This window comes from Struthio camelus, chromosome 3 (assembly GCF_040807025.1).
Source record: "Struthio camelus isolate bStrCam1 chromosome 3, bStrCam1.hap1, whole genome shotgun sequence".
Classification (NCBI taxonomy): Eukaryota; Metazoa; Chordata; class Aves; order Struthioniformes; family Struthionidae; genus Struthio; species Struthio camelus.
This window is the reverse complement of record NC_090944.1, coordinates 84,515,844-84,541,036: the sequence shown is the minus strand read 5'-3', so window position 1 is coordinate 84,541,036 and position 25,193 is coordinate 84,515,844. Positions and strand designations below refer to the sequence as shown.

Sequence of the window (25,193 nt, the reverse complement as noted above, 5' to 3'; positions counted from 1 at the left end):
GCTAGCTGTCCGCATGTGTCCGCAGCCCAAACTAATTTCAAAGTAGAACGCACTGGCTGATTTATACTGTGAACATGCATTTAATCTTAACACCTTCACGTATATTCTCAGCCACTGCTTTTAGTAAGTCATACAAAAAGAAGAGTACCTCTGTCACTCTGTCTTGCTGATAACTCAGATTCGCTGAGTACAGGGCAGTGACTGGGTCAGATGTGGTGTGAATTCTTCAGTAGTTGGAGGTGGGTTTACTTTTTATTGTTGCTTTTAAAAACTGTGCTGTTTTCAGAGATGGTAACAGGATCCTGTCAGACAAGAAGACTTTTCAGGAAGAAACTCTCTTCAGTCTGTGGAGTGTCTGCTTCACCTGTCTCTCCCTGCTACCTTTGCCAGGCATGGCAACAGTATAGCTTCTTAAAGCAAGCTGCACAGTGCGTTTGTCAGATCTAGTGCAGCATATATAATCGAAGAAAAAGCTGCATTAAATTACTGTTCTTTCTCTCTTATCTGCTAACGTAGTACTTAGCTAGGTGATTGCTAAGATCTTAAGGAGTTAGTACATCTTACTACTGCAAAATGAATGTTTTAATACCAGTGGAGCGGTAATTTACTTAAAAATTGGTTTTGGGAAATGTGGGTGGGGATGCCTGCTAAGAAGAACATGGAAAGAAAATGAGTTTGCTTCAGTCAATTGATAACTTGTGGAAGTTCTTGATAGCCAAGGAAGCATACAAAGGCATTTGAAAGGCAGCGGTAGAAATAGGCCCAGTCAAGAAGTGTAACTTCTGTAAAAGGGGAAGAATCAAGGTGAGAGGAAACAAAGCAGCCGACGTCCTTTCCGCTGTCCAAAGTTACTGTGAACCGTTATATATAGTGTTTTCTAACTTATTTTTTATAAATATAGAACCACTCTAGTGCTTTGTAGGTCTTGCAGCTTTCTGCAATTATGTAAGTTTGTTTACTAGAAAGCCTTTGTTTTGTCTTATAATGTAGAAAAGTACTTATTCAGAATATAGTCTTTTGATCTGGGATTTTTTATATAAAATTATTTGTTCTTTGAAATATAAAACTAACTTTCATATTTCTTTAGGCAATCCCTGTCCAACAGAGGTTAAAAGGCCACTTTGCCTCAGGAGTTAGGGCCTTGCCTTTTTCAACTGAGTACTTGGTTGAGATCAACAAAGTCTTGTTAGCCATGGCTGATGTTGAACTGTTGCTGAATGCACCAGAGCTAAATACTGGCGTCTATGAGGATTTTTCAACTCAGGAAGACGCGCTGAAGGTACTGCACATCTTAAGCATAAGATTGGGAGGGCAGAAGGAAATAACAAAACTGTTTGGTCAAACAGTTTGTTTGACCAAACCAGCCAAACAAAAACCCCCCTAAAGGATTAGTAATAGCTATCTTTTCGCTCAGTATATGCGGGATCACTATAAGTTGTCAATTACATAATGTAGTGGTTGGGGGGGAAGAGTTTGTCTCTTTTATTGTAGAAGTTGTCATTGTTATTGTCATGTAGCCTGCATATTATATACATGAGCGCTAAAGATCTCCAAATACTCCTTAGTCTCCTTAATATGGCTATTCTTCTTTGTGTCATGTTCAAACAGTTGCTTACCTGGGAAGAGGGAGAAAGGGATATTCTTGACTTTAATAAGAAACTATGAATAAGGCCACAAGACAATAGTGCTCATTTGGTTCTGATTAGCAAAACACCAATATGTGCTCAATTTTAAACTCCCAGCACTCCTCATTTCTGAGCGATTAGCAATGAGGAAGTTGTTAAGAATTTGCACTTCAAAAGGGGATGATAAAAGTATGTTTGAAAATTGTGAATCCTGCTGTTAAATGTGAGTTAAGTATGCAGAAGTCTGAGTCTTGCGTGCCTGAAGTCAGCCACAGAGGAGCATGACACAGAGGTTTCCATAGAAAACATCCGTTTAAGCTGGAAATTTGATGTAGTGTGGTGCAGTGTGGATGTACCTACAGTCTTCTCTTCCCACCTGTTCTTTATGCTTTGTGCATACCTTCTGGTGCCCATGTGCTCTGCATATGTTTCCCTGATACCTTATTCTTCCTTCTGGTTACCTCTCCTTACTTGGCCTGGTCCCCTGACAGAGGGGACATTTGTTCCTGAATGCGTTTATGTATGTCCTGATACTGTGCAATTCCTTTGCAAGTGACTATAAAAGCAGCCAAAAGACAGGAGGAGCAGCTAGCAGCCTTTCACTTATTGGCTTCCCGTGTGCTACATGCTAAGCGTTTTCCTGAACTTTTACTATTTAGTAGCCCAGGAACAGGAGAGAGCGTTTACATTTCATAATTGGCTGCTCTGTGAAGGAGTTATATTACATGTTTGGCTTTTCGCATAGTTTTCAAAAACAAGTAGGGAAATGATGCCAGCCTTTGTCAAAGTGAGCGATTCTTCTGTTTTGCTGATGAGATTCTCTTTTCTGTTTACTCTATTTCTGTGCTCCCTTAAGTATATTTAGGAGTGTTTATGCTAGGATAGGTTTAAAAGACTTCATTTTGGTGCAGGTCTAATATCACTATGATTTGGAAATTTTGGTGTATTCTGAAAACATTTTCAGAAAAAGCTAATAGTAGAACATAAAACATCATTTCTAAAAATTCTGCATTCAAAAAGGTGATAAATGTTGCTGTTTGCACCATGGTTTGCTAGGGAATTCTCAAAATGGTGTCTGGTTTTATGTAAGGTATTGCCACATTCTGATTAAACCATATTTGAGGTAGATTGCTTAACTTTGTCATTTGTGATATCCTTTATCATTTAAACTAAAACTTATATGTAGTTTTTGCTTTTTTAGTAATGTATATGAGAGTTTATATAAACAATAATGATGTCACACATCTTATGACTCATTTTTTAAGTGAGGAAGGAATATGTGAAATGTCTTCATGTCACAGGTGGTTTTATCTAATAACCAAATTAAGATCATGCTATTTTGAGAAATACAGTATCCATTTTATCTCAGAAATAATCAGCTGCATAAAATATTTTATCTTCTTCATAAAGAAGCAAAGACACATGCTTGAAAAGGTATGATGGGCTGTTATGCTGGAGTGTTAAAGCTGATGAAATCTATAAACAGCTGGTGCTTCTGGTGGTCAAGGTCTTATTGCAGATAAGTTTTGGAACAGTGTTTCGCAGAGATTTTTTTTTGGTCTTTTTTTCCTGCTGGTATTGACTTTATCAATGGCTTATGTCATTATTGTGCTTGTAGAACATAAAAGACATTTTGGACAAACTTGGGGATCAGATTGCGGTCATACATGAGAAGCAGCCTGATGTTATACTAGAAGCATCTGGACCTGAGGCTATACAAATAGGAGATGCGCTAACCCAGTTAAATGCAGAATGGGACAGAATTAATAGGATGTACAATGATCGTAAGTGGTAAGTCAAGGATTTCTGGTTTGTGTGACCAAGTGGTAAATGTTTTATGTACTTTAAGAATGTAAATGTTTTACAGAAATACCCTAATAGTATAGTTTGAGAGTTTGGAAATAATCAGTTCTTTTAATATTTCAGTCTTACAGAGTAGTTGCCAGAATTATTGAACGTTGAAACAGTTAGCATGCAAATTCTAGTCTGGGTGCTTTCATGAAGCTAATTGCTTTACATTATAGTACAGGATATTTTTTTTTATAAAAATAAAACTTCCTTTCCACAAGACTATAAAAAACCCTGCAATTTCAGTTGTATCCAAAAGTGAAGGAAAACCAAGCTAAACTGAGTATTAATTTTTCACTAAATCCTATACAGAAGATACTCTAAACTGAAAACATGTTTTCATCTGAAACATCTTTAAATGTTAAAGAATAAACTCAATAGCACTTTATCGCACTCGAGAAAGTGGCTCAGAAATCAGCATAGGCTGATTATGGAAGTGTTTTAGGCTGGTAATGGTGAAAGTATGTAATGTGATTCAGGGAGTTACCATTAAGTAAGCTAAAGGTACTCAAACTGCAGATAGTTGTAGATGATATGATCGCTGCTATATGAGAAACTGAATTACTGAAAATGATTGTACGAAATTTTGAAATTAAATGAAAGGTTCATACTGTACTTACATTTTTCTTCTACAGTATTTGCTTTTCAAAGGTAATGTAAATAAAATGGTGGTTAATGCAAATATTCTGTAGAGTGTAATGTCTAGCCACGTTCATTTTTTTTATAGCACTGGAATTCTGATATCAAGCGTATTTGGTAGCATATTTTGAAGAGATGCTTTTAGGAAGAGCATATCACACAAGCCGATGTTTTCAGTTGTTTAACAGAATACTAGTGTATGTGTAGGTATACAAGTCAGCTGGTGGTATTGTCTAAGCAGAGACTGTTGCCTGTCAGTGGTCACTTGCCGTATTTGGAGATGACTGCTCCGGAATCTGGTGCCTGTCTACATGTCCATAGCACAGCAATCTTGTTTTCTTTGTAGATATGAGGCACACCAAGCTTTGGCTTCCTCTGCCAACTTGAAAGCTTTAACTAATTTTATCCTTTTGTAAGTGTCAGTAAAATCTCTTTTACTTAACAATTGAGCAGAGTTGACCAGAAACCTAGAAGATAGGGTCAGGAAAGTTTAAATATAGATTCTTCAGGCTTTCTTGTTTTTTTTTTTTATAGAGTTAAACCACATGAATAGTTATAACAAAAAACCTTGTGTGCAGTAAATGTGGACAAGCCTTGATTAAGAATGAGACATAATTTGAATGAAAATAATCTCTCTAGAAACTCTGTGATTGCTGAATTTGATTAGTGAAGAAAATAGATATAATGGTAACTCTTTAAAGTTTGGTTTCAGATAACTTTGATGTTATGCTGCTAATTTCAGATTGCATCTGTATATATGCAGTAATGCTGATCTCTCTGTTAGAATTAAGATAAAAATGATGGGCCACAGATGGGATCTTCCCTCTTGTTACATCAGTGGGGGTCCTTTGATTAGCAGGAGACCTGGTCTCCTATATCTTTACAGATGACCATTTTTATTAATTCAGAATGAGGTGCTATCCAGCCCACTGGAGTTGATGTTAGCAATCAAGAAATTGAAAACAAGTCACTTTGTATGCCTTTCTGACATGCTTTTCTTACTTAACATTCATGTGTTGCTCTTATTAGTTTGGTAACCGTGAAACTCTGTCTCTTCAGCTGGTTAAAAACAACCATTTAACTTTCCTACTGTAATAATTCAGCCTTTTCCCTGCTAGAAAATGTTACACTTTAAGTTAAGCTACACGTTAATTTGAGGATCCAAATATGGCAATAATAGCAAAAGGTATGGGAAGTTACAGTGTGTTTAAACTGAATAAGACCTACTTATGTGTGTCCACTGGTAACACAGTCAATTCTATATAATCAAAATCACCTTCACTTTATTAGATTCCAGACAGCCGCAACCCGTGGTTTTATGAACAAAAAAAACCATGCGCAATTAATCATATTTCATATTTCACGCTATCTGATATCTGAACTGTTTTATAATGAAGAAAAAAGGGTTCTGCAGACCAACTTGATACAGCTAATCAATCTTTATTTAGCTTAGTGATAGAAAGAAAAGTTTGCCTAGGACTGCCTATTTTTTTTCCTTCAGCTAGAAGTTAATGAGAGTCTGTGCTGCTGGCTTTTACCAGCTACTGAAGTGTCAGGAAACATTCAGTACAGGGACTTTGTTCATCAGGATACATTAGGTCTTTCTGTTTTGCAAGGCAAGTAGTATGCATTAGCAGTTCTTAAATATCAATAGTATACAAATTTTAGCCTTTTCTCTGTACTGCTTTGGATACGTTTTTAAACTTTTTTTGTTTGCAAACAGTTGTTTTGATAGAGCGATTGAGGCGTGGAGGCAGTTCCACTGTGATCTCAGCGACCTCTCCCAGTGGATAACCGAAGCTGAAGGGTTATTAGCTGATGCCCGTGGTCCAGATGGTGGCCTGGAGCTGGAGATAGCTGGGTTGCATCAGCAGGTATGCAGAAAAGAGGCAAGCTGGGAAAAGTCTAGATTTCTGTGTAACATTCTGGTTTTGGATGTAGACACAGGATATAGATTTGAGACTAGTCTGTATAATTATCCTGCAAAAAGTTGCAACCTAAAATTTACTTTTCAAATGTAGCTTATAGTCATTCTGGGGAGAAGATCACAACTCCTGCTTATACTATGTGGTTTCATGATGACTCCTTGTATGGAAGGGTTTGAGTTAATTTCATAATTCATATGGTGGCACCATTTTTATAATTCTAAAAGTTTCAGAGTGTTACAGCTTTAAAAATATGTATGTTCATCAGTTAAGAAATACAGCATGTTATTTCATTTACTTTCTACTCCTAACAGAAAATTGAAACCAAACATTACTGATTATAATTTCTGAAATTATTTTAAATGATTTTATAAGATGGTGGTTTGAATAGAGAACCTAAAAGAAGAGATCAACACACACACAGTTATAGTTTTCTTAGGCTTTAAATTTGACTGTTTCTGACTTCAATTCTGGAATTTAATTCTGTGATGTTTTTCTGGATAAACATTTTGAAAGCACACTTTTCTGCTTAGCTGAAACTACTTTACTTTCTTTTTAAATAAGGAAATGAAAACATGACTTTGAGGATCAAATTTTTTGTTCTTTTTTTGCTTTGTGAGGAATGGTTATCTAGGTGTTAGATATCTGTTGCAAAAGAAATGTATGGTCTACCTAATGTGCAGTTTATATCTTATTGTCAGAGCTGCTTGGAGTTTTCTTCTAGGGCATTTTCCTTCTCTTTTGTGAATCATCTTTTTTCTGGTCTAGCTGCAAAGAAATTTGTACTAACGATGTAAGCTTTTTCTGGTTGTTAGCGATACTTCAAGGTTTGATTCTGACGTTTTCTGACTTCTCTTAGTTTCATGGGTTTTCTGTGATGTCTGGAGACCAGGGTAACGTAGCCATAATTATCATTGCTAAAATACTGTTAAGTTACAAAAATAGTCAGGGGCATGAGTTATGAGAAAAACTGGTTAAGAAGTCATACCATCTGCTATCAATATTCGAAAGCATTACACATTAAGAGGAAAGAAATCAAAAATGAGTGTGGATTCTAATACTGATGGTTTAAACGACTACTTTTGATACTAAGTGGTATTCGGCAGCCTATTCTGTATCATTATCTCCTGTTATGACACTCATTAGGAAATTGAACTTGATTCAACCACAGTCTCTTAACTTGCAATTAAGTCTCTTAACTGCATCCAGTTTTAGGCAAGATGACTCTTAAGTGCCCTTTTTAGCAAAATAATATGCACTTGGCATTCGTCCTCAATATTACGAGCCACAGATCAAAGTCGCTTTAGGTCAGTAAAAAAATTTTGTAAAAAAAAATTCTGTACAGCTTTAATATTTCTGACAGGAACTTGAAGAGGGAATCAGCAGCCATCAGACCAGTGTCTCGGCATTGAACAGAACTGGGCAAGGAATTATACAGAAACTCTCTGCTACAGATGGAAGCTTCCTGCAGGAGAAGCTGGCAGGACTGAATAGGCGCTGGAAAGCAATCGCTTCAGAGGTCATGGACAGACAACAGAGGTAATAAGTTAATCAGAAATGTGTGTGTCTGACCAGATGTGATGAGAGAATCTCATTTAGAAGACTGTGGGAGAGAGGTTCTCTTGCACGCTGTCATTAATCTGAATTTTTCTGACGTTCAGACCTCTGTATCTGAAACTAATTTCTCATAAATGCACCTGCAATTGGCTGCTTAGTGAGTCTTGTGTTTTATACAACCAACCGAATGACAGCTGCAAGAACTTTTTTTTTTAAATAAATTTCCTTTGTTTTTAAAATCACTTCATTGCTAAGCTAGACTTTATTGGGGGGAGGGGAAGGGGAAACGAACTAGTTCCTCTGGCTGAAGAAGCTGAACTGTAAACAAGTTACCTTGGTTTTTTAATTTTCTATTGCCTTGGAGATACTGTTTGAAACTCTTTCATTGTGGAAATTCGAGAATGATACTATTAAAAAAAAAAAAGAGGTTTAGCTCTGCATTTGCAATTATTTTATCTGTTTGGCCAGGTAAATTCTAAACAAAAGGAAAATCCATTGTGAAACAGTCTTAAATTTCCTTCAAGAGATCAAAGTGCAAGGTTGTCTTAGATAAATACACAAATTTTCAGTGCATCTGAGGATGTAAAGTTTCCTCTTAATGTTAATGAAACTTACAAGGATAAATCCCTGGAATGAATAGTTATTTTTTGAGGTTGTTGATATAATTATACCTTAAGTCTTCCAATACATTTAGAAAAATGAAGCAACATTTTTCTTAATTTAGTTTGAGAAGTTACATTAAGGACTTGCATGATTTAAGCAATATTTCCTTTGCAGAGTTTAGGGGCACTTCTAGTATTTTCACAAACAATGATTGTGTAGTGGCTTACCTTGATTAGGCCTGAGGATGTTGCCATTACTGTCGCTTTTGTTTAATGTTTTCTACAGAGTTTTTAAAGTCTATTTTATACTTTTGAACTGAAATTTATCTATTTTTAAGTGGTAGTATTAATTTGAAAGTATCTTGCATTTTAATGAGAGAAGAATCTTTGGAATACTAAAATTAACCCTTTAAATGCTCTTGCCACTGGAAAAACATGCCACTGTGTCGCATCAGTAGTAGTGTAAGACTGGTATGCCATGTTCCCTGCAGAAGTGTATGTAGGTTTTTTGACTTTGTTTTTAAGGCTGAGAGGCGAGAATCAGCAGCTGATAGACTACAGAAAGAAGCTTGCTGAGCTGCGTGGCTGGTTGGAAAATGTAGAAAATGCTCTGGATGCAAGATTTACATTCAACCATGAAGAAAACTTGCGAGAATTAAAGGCAAGAGGCATTAGTGTGTGCACATGTGTGTTTCATGTAAAGTGTCAGTATGTGACTTTCGGGTGGGGGACTCTTCACAATGAGAAGTAGCCCAAGAAAAATTATGACTGCACGAAACAGTTCTGTAAGATTACTTACCTAAGCAAGGAGCATCTCATAATGAAGTCAGCTTGATTGATAACTATGTTATCTAGTCAGAAGATGATGGCTGTATTTCAGAAAGAGAAAAATAAATTTACAATCAATACAACTTAGTAAGTTGAAATTTTAGTCAAGCTAGTGTCACCACATGATCTAATTTAGAATTGCTGAAATTGTACCAAAAGGCCAATAATTTTTAAATGGTGCTAATAAGATCTAACTATAGGAGTAAAAGTCAATATTTCAGTTCACTTTTAGTAGAATAGATTAGAAATTTCATAACTCTTGAGAAATTCTTGCCTGCAAAATAAGTTAATAAAAGAGGGGTAAGTAAACACTATTGTGCTGTTTGTTGGGCAGCTTAATACCCTGTGTTACGTCTATAATATTTTATTTAACCTTCCATCAAACTGTAGAGGCTTTGGTCATTTTAAGTAATGTGGGTGCGTGTGCATGCCTATGTGTATATTTTCCCTAAGCGTTTTGCGTTTGACTTTGACAGCAAAATATTTTACGTTCTAGGATGTGTAAAAGAAAGAACACTTCTAGAATTTTAAAAGACTGGAAGGAGCAGTGAATCAAAAAAATGTGCTTATTCATTTTTAAAAAGACAGTTTTAGCAAAAAGTCTACTGCCAGACCAAATCAGATGGAAAAACTTGAACTTCCAACAAATCTGTATAAGTGATGTAAAGTAGCTGGAGTTGTATTTGTCTAATCAAATTCAGCCTGGTTTACAGTAATTGAGTGTTGGTGGCTTGGCTGCTATGAAGGTTTAATTTTTGTTGTCATCTATCTGAAGTGGGAAGTGGGATTGGGGTAAAGCAAAAAGCAGAATTTGCTGGAAAAAGAGGTAGGGCGTTATTAAGTACCATATTTGATGGCCCTGCTAAAGCTCTGCAGGACAAGCATGTACAATTATGGCTATACTTATTAAGGAAAAAGTATAGTAGAACATCTACAGAGTAAGATTATTGGGCTTTTCAGGAGAATGAAGAGCTTCCACTATGCAAGGAAACTAGGAGAGCTTACCTTTTTTTATCTAGTCAAAGAACAATGAGAAGGGGTAGGACAGTAACAAACAGGAAAATATTGGGGCAATGAGCCGTTGTTAGAGGCTGGTAACTGATGTAAACTTAACAGTCAGGAATAAATATAGCTTGGGAAGGAGAATGAGATTTCTAAATGGAGATTCTGAAGCGGCCTCCCATTAAAGAAGATATAGAGTGTAAAAAATGAAAAATTGTTTTCTCTTAAGACCCTTGTAAATTTATGAAAGGCATTTTTTTTGGCATAGTGCTTGTTGTAACAAGGCACTGAACTCCCTTCCAGAATCACATAAATACAGAATAGTTGAGGTTGGAAGGGACCCCTGGAGATCATCTAGTCCAAACCCCCAGCTCAGGGAGGGTCGCCTACAGCAGGTTGCCCATGACCATATCTAGTTGGGTTTTGAATATCTCCAAGGATGGAGCTTCCACAACTTCTCTGGGCAACCTACAACGGTGTTTGACCACCCTCACAGTGAAAGAAGTGTTTTCTTATGTTTAAATGGAATTTCCAGTGTTTCAGTTTGTGCCCATTGTCTCTTGTCCTGTCACTGGACACCCCTGAAAAGAGTCTGGCTCCATCTTTTTTTTACATACTCCCTTCAGATACTTAGCATTGATCAGATTCCCCCTAAGCCTTCTCTTCTCCAGGCCTAAACAGTACCAGCTCTCTCATCCTTTCCTCCGATGAGGAGGTCTAGTCCCTTAATAATCTTTGTGGCTCTTTGCTGGACTCACTCCAGTCTATGTCTGTCTTAAGTGGACCCAGCACTCCACGTGCAGCCTCACCAGGGCTGAGGAGAGAAGGATCACCTCCCTTGCCCCGCTGATATCACCCAAATGCAGCCCAGGATACTGTTGGCCTTAGCCACGAGGGTACGTTGCTTGCTTGAGTTCAACTTGTCCACCAGGACTCTTAGACTCTACCCTGCAGAGCTGCTTTCCTGCTGGTCAGCCCCCAGCCTGTTCTGGTGCATGGGGTTATTCCACCCCAGGGGCAGGACTTGACATTTCCCTTTGAACTTCATGAGGTTCCTGTCTGCCCAGCTCTCCAGCCTGTCAAGGACCCTCCGAATGGCAGCACAGCCCTCTTGCTGCACCAGCCTCTCCTCCCAGCTGTGTACTGTCTGCAAGCTTGCTGAGGGTGCACTCTGTCTCTTCATCCAGGTCACTAATGGATAAGTTGAACAGTACTGGCACATGTATCAACCCCTGGGGTGCTCCACTAGTGACTGGCTTCAAATTAGACTTTGAGCCACTGATCACAAGCCTTGGAGCCTGGCAGTTCAGCTGCTTTTCAGTCCACCTCACTGTCCACTTATCTAGCCCGTAGTTCATCAGCCTGTCTGTGAGGATGTTATGGGAGACAGTGTCAAAAGCCTTCCTAAAGTCGAGGTAAACAGCATCCATTGCTTTCCCTTCATCCACCGTCTACCTTCCAGGCCTGTATTCCTGTCATTTTACTATGTACACCTTTATAGTACTTGGGTACCAGATATTAGTATAAAAATTGGGATGGATAAATATGACGCATGCTTACTGTTGTCATTTATTTATTTTTTCTAGTGCTTTAAAAACAAAATTCTTGATTTCTGTTCTGCAGTGCTTGTGCGCTTGCAAATGATAGCACGATTACTGGAAAGTCAATGGAATGTCCAAATGTAACCTTCTTTTTGCAGGATCTGACCTACACTTTCATATTTAAAAAGAAAAAAGGCTGTCAGAGATGGATCAAAATAAAGTTGCAAGGTCATGTTTAGTTTCTAAATGTCTTTAGAATGCAATTCCTTATGAATAAAGCACCTTGTAGACATTTAATGTAATGATCTATTATCTACTTGTATTAAACTATCGTCAGGGTTGGGCCCTTAGTTTTTAGGGTTTTTTTTTTTTTTCAGATTAAGCCAGGCTGTAAGTTTAATTGGCATTGTGTTGCCTTTTGGATACACAGGGTACATCCAGAGGGGATCAAACAGTAGCATCTTGTGAGATGAGTATCAGTGTGCATGATATAAGGCTTTAGGCACCTTGGCTATTATGTTTATACTTTTGTGCGTGGTTTTTTTTCTTTCTTCTAATTAAAAATAAATATTGATATTTAAATAAATGTTTTAATAATTTCTGGATCTATATATAGATCTATACATAGATCTTCTACATAGAAGCTCTTCTGTTATATATTTCCAGCACGCTTTCCAAATCTTGAAGTTAAGGGAAAACTTTTTTTTTTCCCCCAGCGTTACTGCTTGAGCATATACGCATTCAGCTTCAGCCCAAAACTGTTCTGTCCCTTTTAGGTTTTCACTGAAGAAATGGAAGTACAGGGAGACAAGTTGGAATGGCTGAACAGAACTGAACCTGAAGTGCTTTTGGATAAAAATGTCGGTCTTCAGGAAAAAGATAAACTTTCTGATAGCCTGCAGTCTGTCAACATGAGGTGGAATAAGGTGTGCATTTTTGCAACGTTGGTTACCTATGGTTGGAAAATAGAGTGGTGTACTTGAAATGGTTGTTTTCCTTGCTATGTGTGTGCGACATTCAGAAAATGTCTTGGAAGCCAGGAATGCATGTGCATGTTGAAGAAATGTGACCGCAGGCATGAATTTCTAACCCATGTCCACCTGAAAACCTTGGTGGACGTTTATCCATCAGCATGAGTTCTCCACTGCTTTAGATATTTTCTTTTATATCAGCTTTCTTTTAAAGAGACTGATTGAAAATATTTCACTGTTTTTTTTTTTTTTGAGTCAAACCATAAGACAGCAATTTGAAATTGACAATGTCAAATTAAGTATTTGCTTTATAAGAAAATGGAATTGTTACAACTGCTAAGAAAGAAAACAAATGAAGCTGCGGTATGATTATATGAGGAAAATTTTTGGTCAGTTCTCTGGGATTCTTCCTGAATGTAAGTAGTGGAAATTAGAAACTGTAGTGAACTCCTTGGTCTCATTGACAGCTATGTGAAAAGAAAATATCTCATTGGTTGGAGAGAAACTAATTTTTTTTCAAGGAGAGCCTGGAGAGTCACATGAAAAAGGAACTGGAATTATTTGGGATTACTTGTATTGCTAAAGTTTGCTTCCGGGGGGTAAGATTTAGTCAGAAAAAGGGGCTATTGATAGCTCAGGGAAAGAAAAATATCTGTTTCTTACCCGCTCAGCCATGAAAATGGGGTGTTTTTTCCTTTGTATTTTACATTTTCATCACTGCCTCTTCAAAATTGCAGGCAAACTTGTTCCCATTACATTAGGGATTAGTGGGAACTCTTTAGGGATAGGGAACTCTTTTCTTAGTTTAATTCCCTATTTCTCTACCTTCTTGCCACTGATGATCACAAATCATGCTATGTATCTTATATTCCTTCAAAAAGCATTCAAATAATGAGTCATGGCTTCAGTACTTAGGCAGTAAAAAAACATATAGGCAGAAACCTGTCTACAAAAGTTCATTTTTTTGACTCCAGTATTTAGGTAAGACACTGGAAAGTATTGAAATGACACTCTTGAGTACCTCTTGGCATTTTTAATATTGTTAAATGATACCTTGAAAAGCTTCAGTGAAATATAGCTGAAGCTTTCCACTGCAGCAAACATAATGGAGAATATTTTGCATATTCTAGTAAATTATTCTTTTTTGCTGTTAATGTAGGATTTCTTACTGGTTTTGTTCCCCTCTCTGCTGGGCTGTAGGTGTTCAAAGAAGTGCCTGACAGACTGAGAGAACTAGAGGTATTTGTTCAGCAGCCTCATCTTGTAACACAGAAAAAGCATTCTGGTGAGTGTTGAACAGATAGGTGCTTCTGCTGTGCTTCAGTTGAATCCTATTTGCAGTCCAAAACAATTAAAAAAAACTTTTGTGAACTCAAAGTGGAAATAAGAAATGTAACATGAAGGTAGCCCCATAACGAGGGAAAAGAGAGAGGAGATGTGATTGAGGAAGAAGTCACTCTGCAGTTCAGGGGTGGGTGTTCTTTGGGGTTACCCTAAGTTTTTGAAATAGAGGAGTGCTTTAGTAAAGCTCAGGTGTCTTCATCAGGAGCTGTCGGACCAGGTGCAAAATAAAAGCCAGAGTAGCTCTTTTATGACATCCTGCTTTCCTATGGGTTTGTGCCTTGTAGTCAGGCTTTTTAGTAAATGAAATCTGATTGAACTTTTCCTGCAGCTAAGTGTTTGTAAAGTGTCTCCTGAATACAGATTCTCTGCAGTTCTATATAAATAAAAGGTCATTCTGTATCTTCTGGGTCAGCAGGGGCACGTATAAAGTCTTTCTCATCTACTAGCTAACGTATTTTCCTGAACCTTGTCAGAACACAGTATCTTTGAGGAATCTTTCCTTGCATCAGATGCTGAAATTGGCTATTTTTGCAAAAGGTACTGGAGGCAGACCAGATACAGATTTTTTTTTTTTTTTTTCAAGAAAACCAGGTAAAAAAGGGCAGGTCTTATCTGAAAGAATTTACAGCTTGAACTCTAGTAAACTGACTATTTTTTTTTTCCAAATTCAGTAATGACAGACTAAATTTAAAGGAGAAGAATAGCTTTTGTTATAGTATTAGCCTTTCAAAACTCTATTTCATCTTGGTTTTCGTTCATACAGGCTGTTTGCTAAGTGAAGCTACTGTCTTTTATTGCTTGAGGCAATTGTATTGTGTTTGTGCTCCAGCTTGATTTAACTTAGTGTTTTCTTGGAGTGAGAACACTATCAAGAACAGCTTCTAGAGAAAATCCTACTGCTTAACTTTCTTAAGCTTTGCAGTGTCAGGTTAATTGGACAGAAAGAAAGCGTAGGCTGAGCTTCAGAGGCCTTACAAGGGGCACTGATGTTGTGAAGTCTGGGAAGCGTCTATTGCAGTAGTTTGCTTTGTTGTGCTTAAGGTAACTGTGGGCCAAGAATGGGAAAATATTTCCACCAAACAATGCTAGAGGGAGACAATGTTAGACATTTATCTTAAGTTAAATAGTTACTTTGTATTCCCAGTAGGGATCAGGTGTTACCTTTTACTCAGAGTGTTTAGCTTCACTTCATTGGATGTGAAAGCTGCTTTGCCCTTGGAAACTGTGTTTTCTTCTTGTTTGATTTTGAATACACCTGAATCATTTAGATGACTCTTTGGCATGAAATGAAATAATTACTAGCTTAAAAAAAAAAAAAAAGAGGAGAGATAGGGGAGAGAGAAGGAGTGGGGAGAAGCAGTTTCTGGTGACTTAGTTCCTAGTGGTTGAAGAGTCTCAAATAATAATTTTGCTGTGCTTGTTCGGTAGATGCTGCTGCATATTTTTAGAAGTTAAAACCCCCCTCTTCACCACCAAATTATGGTTCTTGTAAATCCTGTGACTACTCCTTTGACCGTGATTATATTTTTCTTCTTTTTTTTTTTTTTTCCCCTCCCCTCACATTACACAAATCCCCAAACTCTATTTATTGTTTCAGATGTCCAAAAGGTGGTGCTAGTATCTTCTTCATTCGAAATTCCTGTTCAGACTCAGCAGGCTTTGGAAATTTCTGCACCTGCTGATCTGGATAAAACTACAACTGAGCTGGCTGACTGGTTGGTATTGATTGACCAGATGCTCAAGTCAAACATCGTCACTGTGGGAAACGCTGAAGACATAAGTCGGACTATTGCACGAATGAAAGTATGTGTTCTTGAGAAGACGAGTGGCTTGGAAAATTGTGAGATAGCTGTAACTTCTTTATTTAAAATACAAGCTAATAACATTTTAAAAAATGGAGAAGAGAAAAAAAATAATGGGAACTGACTGCAGTACATGCATAATTTGAAAATTACACTTTAAGTTCTGTAGCTGTTTTTACATCTTCTTCCTCTCTACTCTTTTCTGTTAATATCTTGTCTCCCTATGTGGTCTATGCAATGCTATTTTTTCAGTTTAACCATATAAAGAAGAGCTTCTGCAAGTATCATTTGCTAGGGATGCTTTTAGGGATGTTTAGAGATGTCTATGTAACTTATGCTGAAGACTTCTGAGCAACTTCAGATTTGTTTGGAAGGTGACCTTTGCCATACAGACTGTAGTGATTTCTAATTTTGTTGTCTTATAACTAGAATACATTGATTTACAGAGACATGCTAAAGTGCTTGCAAGTTGTAACATAAATACTCGTGATGTAAATACTTATTTCTGTTAGTAGCTCATGCTATGCTTAGCCATGACTAAGGGCTTATCGTGAGATGTACGCTACCATTGAAGTTCATTTTATTTGATTTGTTACCAATTAACATGACTTAAACTATAAGTAAAAGCTGCAGCCTAAAGAAGTTCTAAACTCTTCCTGTGGGTGTCTAACCTGATGTGGAATTTGAAACTAATTCAAATTCCATTTGGTGTGCAGTAACTTTGGAAACTTTTTTTCTTTTAACTGTATAGTACTTGTAATATGGGGTTCTGATACATTGCCATAATGAAGTAATACCCAAGTTTTGTATGCAATGCATACTGTCTAACAGACAGTTCCTCCCCCTTCCAACATTTTTTTTTCTGTATAGTGATTAAAACTTAGCAATGGCCTTGGTAACAGGAAAATAAGTTATGGAAGAGGGGAAAGGAGGTATTAGAAAATGTCATGCAATGATTCCACTAACTGGGTAGTTTGTACAGTTTAACCGGTGCATCTCGATTTTCAGTAACTTGTTCAGAGTACCCTTGCATTTTAAGGTATTGCTAGAATATTATAATCATTCAAGGGCTGCATTTGTAAAATAGGAATGGGAACAGCCATTATCTACAATGACACATATACGTTTTGTATATAATATATAATATAAATATATATATATAATATAAATGTATATAATATAAAACAAATATTGTGTTAGTTAAATTCTGCTTTTTGTACTTAAAAATCACACTCTAATTCTCAACAGATAACAAAGGCAGATTTGGACCATCGACACCCTCAGCTTGATTCTGTTTTTACATTGGCTCAGAATTTGAAAAATAAAACTTCCAGTTCGGACATTAGGACAGTGATCACAGAAAAATGTAAGTTCCTCCATTCTATGGAATGTATTCAGGAATACAATGTTTCTGTGGTGGTAAAATAAGCTATACATCTTAAACTTTTGATTTTGAGCCTAAATGAAGTTATCTTCCTTGAATGCACTGAAAATGTAGCATTTAAATGGCTGCATGTGTAAATAGATACATGAGAGTAAATGTTTTGACTAAGGTTTGTGAGTTGCTTGAAATCTTATCACTTGATCTACATCTGTTATTTATTCATATAAAAAACCTATTTTTTTATATTTTACTTTGAGCTGTGGTATACTGAAGAGTTTATTATGTGAAATGGATGAATGCATGAACTCAGACTAACTTGATGTTCATACTTTTTTTTTAAAATCTTGACTGAGAGTTAGTGCATTTTTAAGTCACTGATAAGTACTTTAAAATTGAATTTCCAGTTTAAAGGTCTGCACCCTGTTTTAAAATTTCTTTTCCTGATACTTAGGGAAAGAAAAGATGCAGCTGACACAATTAGAAATCAAGGGGCAGCATATTCTTTGAACCCCTAAACTTTACCAGTTCTTAAGATTAGAAAATTCATGCAGCAGGAAATTTCACAGTTAGAAGCAGAGAGAATCTGTGGAAAAATGAAAAGATATATTTCCTTATGTTCTCCTTCTCTGCAAGGTAGTTTTCCTTTACTTCTACCTGAGCTGTCTTGGTGTCCATAAGTCTTTGCTGCAGGCAATAATGGGGTAAGCCTATGCCTATGTTAAAGGATTTGATGAGACAGCACCCGAAATCAGAGAGTCAGAAAAAGTATGGATTGGTGGGGGAGTAAGATCCAAAGAAGCTAAAGCAACTTGTAGGGTCTTAGTTTCACAGCCTCAAAAAATTAGGGGTCGGATGGAAACTTACGGGAGGACAGTAGCTCTGTGTAGTCTATAGGAGTCACTCAAGAAAGTGAAGATTCAGGCCGAAAACCTTCTTATTTTTTTTTACAAAAGGTGAAGAGAAATAAAGGGACTATATTTAGAAAATTTACTTTTTTGAGGTCCCCAATAGTCATGCCCATACAAGGGGGGAACAGAGAAGAGTGGTGGGCGCTGCCATGGACAAAGCTTCCAAAACATACCCTCTATGTATGTGAAGATTTTGCTGCCTGTCATGGAACGTGAAAAAGGTGAAGGTTTTGTTGTCCCGAACATTTGCAAAGAAAATGATGATTGTGCTATAAGGACTCAGTAGCAGTTTGCTTTCCTTTGTAGAGGAGTGAAAGTCAGGACTGCTTTATGTACCTTGTTGCTTTAAGCACTGAGGACTACACATATGTCCTACAAACTCTTAGTAGTCTGCTGTATGTTAGTAGATGAAATCTGATTACTCAGAGAGCTAGGATCAGAGAAATGAAGGAAAATTTCCTTCCTGGAAACTTCCTTCCCAATTATTATGTGGACATTGGGAATTAAAAACGCCTTGTCATCAAGAATTCTTTCAAATCTTTCTGGCTTTGATACCAGGCTAGTGCTCTCGACTGCTTTTTTAGGGACCAACTATTGAACCCAAGGTTAGATTCTTCAGTTTACTGAGAATTTCACTGTGTTTTGTCCTGTTTTGCTGGAGACCGAAGAGCAGGGAAATATGTCAGTGGTAGATAATTCTGTTATGAACTCTGAGTGGAAAACAGTTTTAATGGAGGCAGGGTTAACCTGGGCTTTCCAAGGGAAAAATATGCAACAGAATCCAGCAATAATCTTTCCATAACAATAGGAATGCTGTATAAACTTCAAATATCTATCCATTTCAACCAAGCTGCTATTGTAGACAGCTGTTTCTCAGGGATAGCTTCTTCTTTCCAGGTTTGCAGGGAGAATCCGAACACTTGGGAGATTTTTCTCCGTGCTTCGTCAGCCAGCTTAGTGTTACAGCCTTTATTCATTCCTGCTGTTTTTGCTTTTTCTTTTGTGAAATCACTGATCTCTTGCAGCAGCTGCTAATTTCCTTTGAACATACTATTTGTCCAGTGTAGTAACGTGTTAAAAAAAAATATATATATATATTTTATGTTTATATATTTGCTCTTAGGGGTACTGAAGCTCTCTCTTCTGAATTTTTATATTCAGTATGACCTACATCATACCTGAAAATTAATCCAGAAGTTGGCTGTGGGTTGAAATTGCATCTGTGTTACACAGTTCTGTTCACCAATAATACAGTTGTTCTGGCCAATGAACTTCACTGCCACAGTGTGAGAGCACTGTGAAACTAAGAAATACATTTAGCAGCATTCCCTTTAAAGACAGGAGATCTTCCTAAGCAGATAAAGCGTAAAGACTTTTGAATATTTGTCAACGTTTTTTATTTAAAAAAAAAAAAAAAAAAAAAAGAGCGACAAAGAGAGAGAGAATGGAAAGGGTAAAGTCCCTTTAAGTGATTTTTACCTTAAGCACTATCTTTTACCTGTTTACTTTATGGAAGGTTAAAGTGCCCAGAGTATCAAGTATGTTAGTTTTCAAATAAACAAAGTAAGATAACATTGATAAAATAAACATGAGATATTTTACATGTTGCCTACCAATTGCTGTTAGCCATACAGGTATTTAAGATGGACATAAAAGTACGTGACACTGATTTCTAGATCAACAAATGTAATTAATACTATCCACAGTTGATAAAAATACTAACTTTTTAGTCCTGGAAATTGAATGGGAAGGAACTAACAATTACCATAGCGCTGGGAATTTGTGGCGATACTGTCACATTTCTTGAAAATCGCTAGGTTACCCATGGTAGTGACTTTCATCTCTGTATTTGTGAAGTTTTTAAATACAAAAGTCCATGTTTGTCTGTAAGGAACTTTCTTATTGTTTTTAAAACAGTAAGTGTCTTATATGGATGAATAAATGAGGCTTGTATTTTCCTGTCAGTAACAAGTAAAGCTGCCATTAATTTAATTTAAAAATTCCGTTAAAAAATCAATAGTGTAATATGTCCTAATGTTGAGGTTAAAATCGTACAACAGGTTGGTAAAAATGACATAAACTGACTTGAGCAGACTTTCTTGCCTGAGCAGCGTGAACAGGATTTGAATCTCTGCTAAAAAGCTGCGTTTCTTCCCAATGGGTGGTGCAGAAGACCGCAGAGCCTTAATCGTATGGCCTGCTTGTAACTGTTGAAATTGAGTTGTAAGGAATATTATTTTACTAAAGTTTCTTTATGTATATTAGGATAAGATATTAAAATCAAAATGGTGCTTGTTTTGAGAACTAGGTCATTCAACAGCTGTACTCCAGAAATTCAACTTGGGATTTTTGGTTTTTTTTTTTTTTCCTTATGTTTCCTTTTTTACTCTCTTCGTTCTTCTTTGTTGCTGCTAACTGTCATGGCAGGTAATAGGAAAGACCTTTTTCCGCCTTCTCGAGACTGTGAAATAACTTTCCTCCCCTTATTTTTAATGGTCTGTAAGTATTAGGAAAAAAGTATAATACTGTTTAGCTCTCTGTGGCAGGCAGACTTGGTACTTTTCCTGACACATTATTCCCCCCACAGGCTCTCATCACGTTTCCTTTTTCACCTCTTGTTTATTAAAGGTTAAAGGCTATTGACTGATCATGTAATGTAACTCCAGTTATTGAGAAATAAATGTGGTACTTAAAGGAAATGGGATGTGATCAATAACTTCTCTGTTGTGTTGTAAAATCTACTTAACTTCAGCCTATAAAAACTCGTGGTGGAATAAAAGTATTAAAGCAGTTTGTTGCTTGAATGTTTTTACCTTAGCAAAAGCTTTAGTGCAGGTGCTACTATAGTGGCTTCAACACACAGGTCAGTAAAGCTTATTTCACTCCATGTAAACTATAGGAGTCTAAACAGAATTTATTTATTTGTTCATTTATACTGGTTTCAGCTACAGCTATGCAAAGATTTGCTGCTATAGGCATCACCTTGAACTCGTGCTCCTTGAAACCCTGCTTTTTCGTATCTTCGTAGGGGAACTGCGGTTGACTGGCCACCCAAATGTGCCTCCTTAAAAAGTAAAAAACCATGACTTTGAAATCTTCCAAATATTTGCCACCTTGTGCTGGCCTGCTTAAACACGAAACAGCCAAACACCTGCGTTTTTGTTTGCTTCTGTGAATGCATAAACTACATAGGGAACTGAAACACGGAATACTGAAAAAGCTGTCTTGCGAATGAGTTGTATTACTGCCTGTTGTCCTGCGAAGTAACTGCTAGGTACGGCTGCTTGGTGGTTTGCCTCAGGTTTTTGATTTCCTGCATTGTCCTCTGCAGTGGAGAAGGTCAAGAACCAATGGGACAGTACTCAGCATGGGGTGGAGGTCCGGCAGCAGCAGCTGAAGTACATGCTGGCTGACAGCATGCAGTGGGAGGAGCAGAGGCAAGAAATGGAGCACCTCATGGAGCAGTCCGAGATCCGTCTCCGCGTGCTCCTGCAGGCCCCCAAAGAGATGCTTGCTAAACAGATTGCAGATAACAAAGTAAGGCTGTCTATGGGGGTTCCCCCCTTTCTTTTTTCCCTCCCCACCACCTCCGTGATCTGTGTAATGCTACTGGATCTATTTGTCCTCTGAATATAAGATTTAATTGTAAAACTGTTGTGGCAATTCTTTCTCCCGTGGATGATATGCTCTAAATTCTCTCTCTCCTCCTTTCTTCCACTCCCTCCTCCCCACCCCCCCCCCACACTTAACCCCTTAATCAGACTTCCTGAGAATCGTTTTATTGGGGGGGGGGGGGCAACAAGTGGCATGTGTGCATGTTGTGTGTCTTATAAGAAGTGTAATTTAAGTCAATACAGTACAGCAACAAATAAATTATCTTTCACAGAAAATGAGCTTGAACTTCAGACTGTTAAAACTTTATCCATGCAATCACAGAAAATAGCATATGTCACTGTTAGGTTTCTATGAAGTAGTAGTTAGTAAATCCAGGGATGGACCAAGATATCTAAAAATTATCCTGAATTTCACTTCTGATGGGTCCCCTGGACATATTTGACACTTTTTTTCAATCTCATGCAATCTTTGCTTTTTATATCACAGCAAACCTGCTGTGATAAATCAATAAGTCTGTTGTCCTTTGTTTTGAGGGCTATCAGAAAAAGGGCAAGCTATAGGAGACACAGGAGAAGAACTGAGGAGAGAAGTCGGTGAGGAGGGGCTCTTATCAGTGGTACAAGGAACAGCGCTGTAATAGAATGAAAAAAAATGTATATGTATTCATGGAGGGACAAGATAGGGGTGCAGACAGGTATGGGAAGAAGCAGAGGAATATGATCATGAGAATCCCTCGCTGAACTATTGCCCTGTTTTAGTAAATACTAAAACTGCTTACTTTTCGTTGTCTGTCTGTATTTGAGCAGGAGATTGGAAGTGGGCTATTAGGACTGTCTTCTTGCTTTCTTAAGTGAAAGCTAACCTGTGCCCAAACATACAGTACAGAGAACAATAGATATAACTGAATGAACACACACACAAACACAAACACACAGGTGCACACGCATACATATTTTTTTCCAGAGTTAGAGATATCTCAAGAATTTTTATGATGTGGTCATGTTATGAATATCTTGCCACAATAAGTGAATGTTTGATGTATTTCTTAATTTAAAAAATACCTGCTGCACACTTCATTTATGTCACATTAAGCTGATGATTGTATCACCATTCATAGAATTTAAATTTATTCATGCTACTAGAAATATGAAACACTTTTACTTCTGTTGCCAGTAAAACATAAAAAGGGATTTTTCTAGCCTTTGGCAATTTTTAAGAACATTATTCTCATTTATTTGTGTTTTACTTGATTCACTATCGGACACTGGTTTCTAATAGTTTATTTGTTTTAAGAAGGATTACATTCTAGAGGAGATATATGCATATGATATATGTAAAAAGTTTTAATAATATGATAAAATGCACAATATGTGAAATAGTCCAATTTTAATTTTACTCGTGTCTCATTCTGAAATTGGTTTTTAGGTGTTAGTTCAGGATTTGCATAGAGGTGACATCACGGTAGCTGCATTCAATGATCTTTCTAATAAACTTCTTCGAGAGTATCGAGATGATGACACAAGGAGGGTGAAGGAAACCACTGACCAAATGAATACTTGTTGGGTTAATCTGAACCAAAGGTAACTGAGTTTTTACACTATGTGTAGCTGTTTCTTAAATGATAGAAATAGAGGATACAAGTTAATGTATATTAGCATCTCTTCTCTATATTATAAAAAATTTTCTGCAGCATTTAGGGTTAGTGCAGATCAATAGTCAATTATAGTGAAGCTATTCTGGATTTTGCTGATGGTGGAAATTGCCATGATTCACTATGGAATTCTTCTAATATGACTTCCAATTCCTGTTTAAAAAGCAAAAAAACAAAACAAAAAAGTGATACCTTTGTAGTTTTGTGCTTTTCATGTGACAGTGAATTTTATATGAAGGATTTCCTGGCTATTACCATTGAGAGATGAGAAACAAAAGAAACGAAACTTTATTTGTATAATGATTTGAGATAGAGATCAATACCTTTTTATTCTAAATGTTGTGAGATATCTAACATGGGATTTTCAAGGAGTAAATAACTTCATCGTTATTCAATGAGATGTGGACACCTACTTTCCATATTTTTTCAGAAAACTTTCAGTAGACTTTGGGAAAGAGTTTGGCATATGGTAAGCCTTCCTTAGCTTTTCACTTTTGCTCTCTGAAGTGGGTCATGTGGATGCACTCGTCTCCTGAACTGGCTCTTCCTGGTCATACATTTGTATTAAGACTGGGGATTGGAGCGTGTTCTGCATCAGATCCTCTTCCCTTTCATCAGGGTACTGTAATGATTTTTCCAAAATGCCATTAACTTTATCTGGATTTCTGTCACAATGGCATTTGGGGATGAAGAGGGAATTGGACGGTGAGGGGAAACCGCTACTTTTTGGGTTAGTAGTAACAGTAGACTACAGTCATTTAAATCCAAACTTTTCAGTGTTTTTGTTAGAGCTAGCACACAACTGCCCACCCAGCTCAGCAAAGGGGATCAGAAAGAGCTCTGAAGACTCCTACCTGGAATCCTCTAATTACTTTTGAATCTGCCTAAGAAAATCTGGAATAATAAGCACTTTCTTTCTGCTGTGTATATTTGAAGCTCCTCAGTTATTACTGGGGCTGCAATTTTGCAATCTATAGTGTTAGGAGGATTCATTCCTGTGTGTACGTGTGTGGATGTGTTTTGTTTTTTAAAACTAAGGGCAGATCTTAAAAGAGAGATTGGAGTACTTGTGGGTAGCTGGAGCATGTAGCTGCTCAACCTAACCTCGTGAAGCATTGTAGAATTTAAAGGGGAGATTGTGTATTAGAGACACCTTTTCAGGGGACTGAAAGTTTTATCACAGAATCACAGAATCGTTTAGGTTGGAAGAGACCTCTGGAGATCATCTAGTCCAACCCCCCTGCTCAAGCAGGGTCCTCTAGAGCATATTGCCCAGGATCACATCCAGATGGGTTTTGAATATCTCCAGGGAAGGAGACTCCACAACCTCCCCGGGCAACCTGCTCCAGTGCTCTGTCACCCTCACAGTGAAGAAGTTTTTTCTCAGGTTCAGATGGAACTTCCTGTGGTTCAGTTTCTGCCCATTGCCTCTTGTCCTGTCGCTGGGCACCACGGAGAAGAGTCTGCCCCATCCTCTCGACATATCCCTTTCAGATACTTGTACACGTTGATGAGATCCCCTCTCAGTCTTCTCTTCTCCAGCCTCAACAGGCCCAGCTCTCGCAGCCTTTCTTCACAGGAGAGATGCTCCAGTCCCCTCTTCCTCTTTGTAGCCCTCCGCTGGACTCTCTCCAGTAGGGCCATGCCTCTCTTGCACTGGGGAGCCCACAGCTGGACACAGTACTCCAGGTGAGGCCTCCCCAGGGCTGAGGAGAGGGGCAGCATCACCTCCCTCCACCTGCTGGCAACACTCTGCCTAATGCAGCCCAGGAGACCATTGGCCTTCTTGGCCACAAGGCCACACTGCTGGCTCATGCTCAACTCGTTGTCCACCAGCACTCCCAGGTCCTTCTCTGCAGAGCTGCTTTCCAGCAGGTCAACCCTCAGCCTGTCCTGGTGCATGGGGTTATTCCTCCCCAGGTACAGGACCCTGCCCTTGCCTTTGTTGAAC

The 25,193-nt window shown here is 37.7% G+C and overlaps 1 protein-coding gene across 8 annotated transcripts in view; it reads left to right on the top strand.

Annotated features, from left to right (window-relative positions):
- Nucleotides 1-25,193, top strand: part of UTRN (utrophin) — a 402,533-nt gene that overhangs the window by 145,834 nt on the left and 231,506 nt on the right. For all 8 annotated transcript variants that reach the window (XM_068938835.1, XM_068938836.1, XM_068938837.1 and 5 more), the window contains 11 exons: nucleotides 1,088-1,279; nucleotides 3,244-3,416; nucleotides 5,836-5,986; nucleotides 7,401-7,576; nucleotides 8,722-8,857; nucleotides 12,344-12,493; nucleotides 13,739-13,823; nucleotides 15,480-15,685; nucleotides 16,933-17,050; nucleotides 21,308-21,513; nucleotides 23,017-23,171. In XM_068938835.1, coding sequence (XP_068794936.1) covers nucleotides 1,088-1,279; nucleotides 3,244-3,416; nucleotides 5,836-5,986; nucleotides 7,401-7,576; nucleotides 8,722-8,857; nucleotides 12,344-12,493; nucleotides 13,739-13,823; nucleotides 15,480-15,685; nucleotides 16,933-17,050; nucleotides 21,308-21,513; nucleotides 23,017-23,171 — 1,748 coding nt within the window. The remainder of the gene's footprint in view (nucleotides 1-1,087; nucleotides 1,280-3,243; nucleotides 3,417-5,835; nucleotides 5,987-7,400; nucleotides 7,577-8,721; nucleotides 8,858-12,343; nucleotides 12,494-13,738; nucleotides 13,824-15,479; nucleotides 15,686-16,932; nucleotides 17,051-21,307; nucleotides 21,514-23,016; nucleotides 23,172-25,193) is intronic.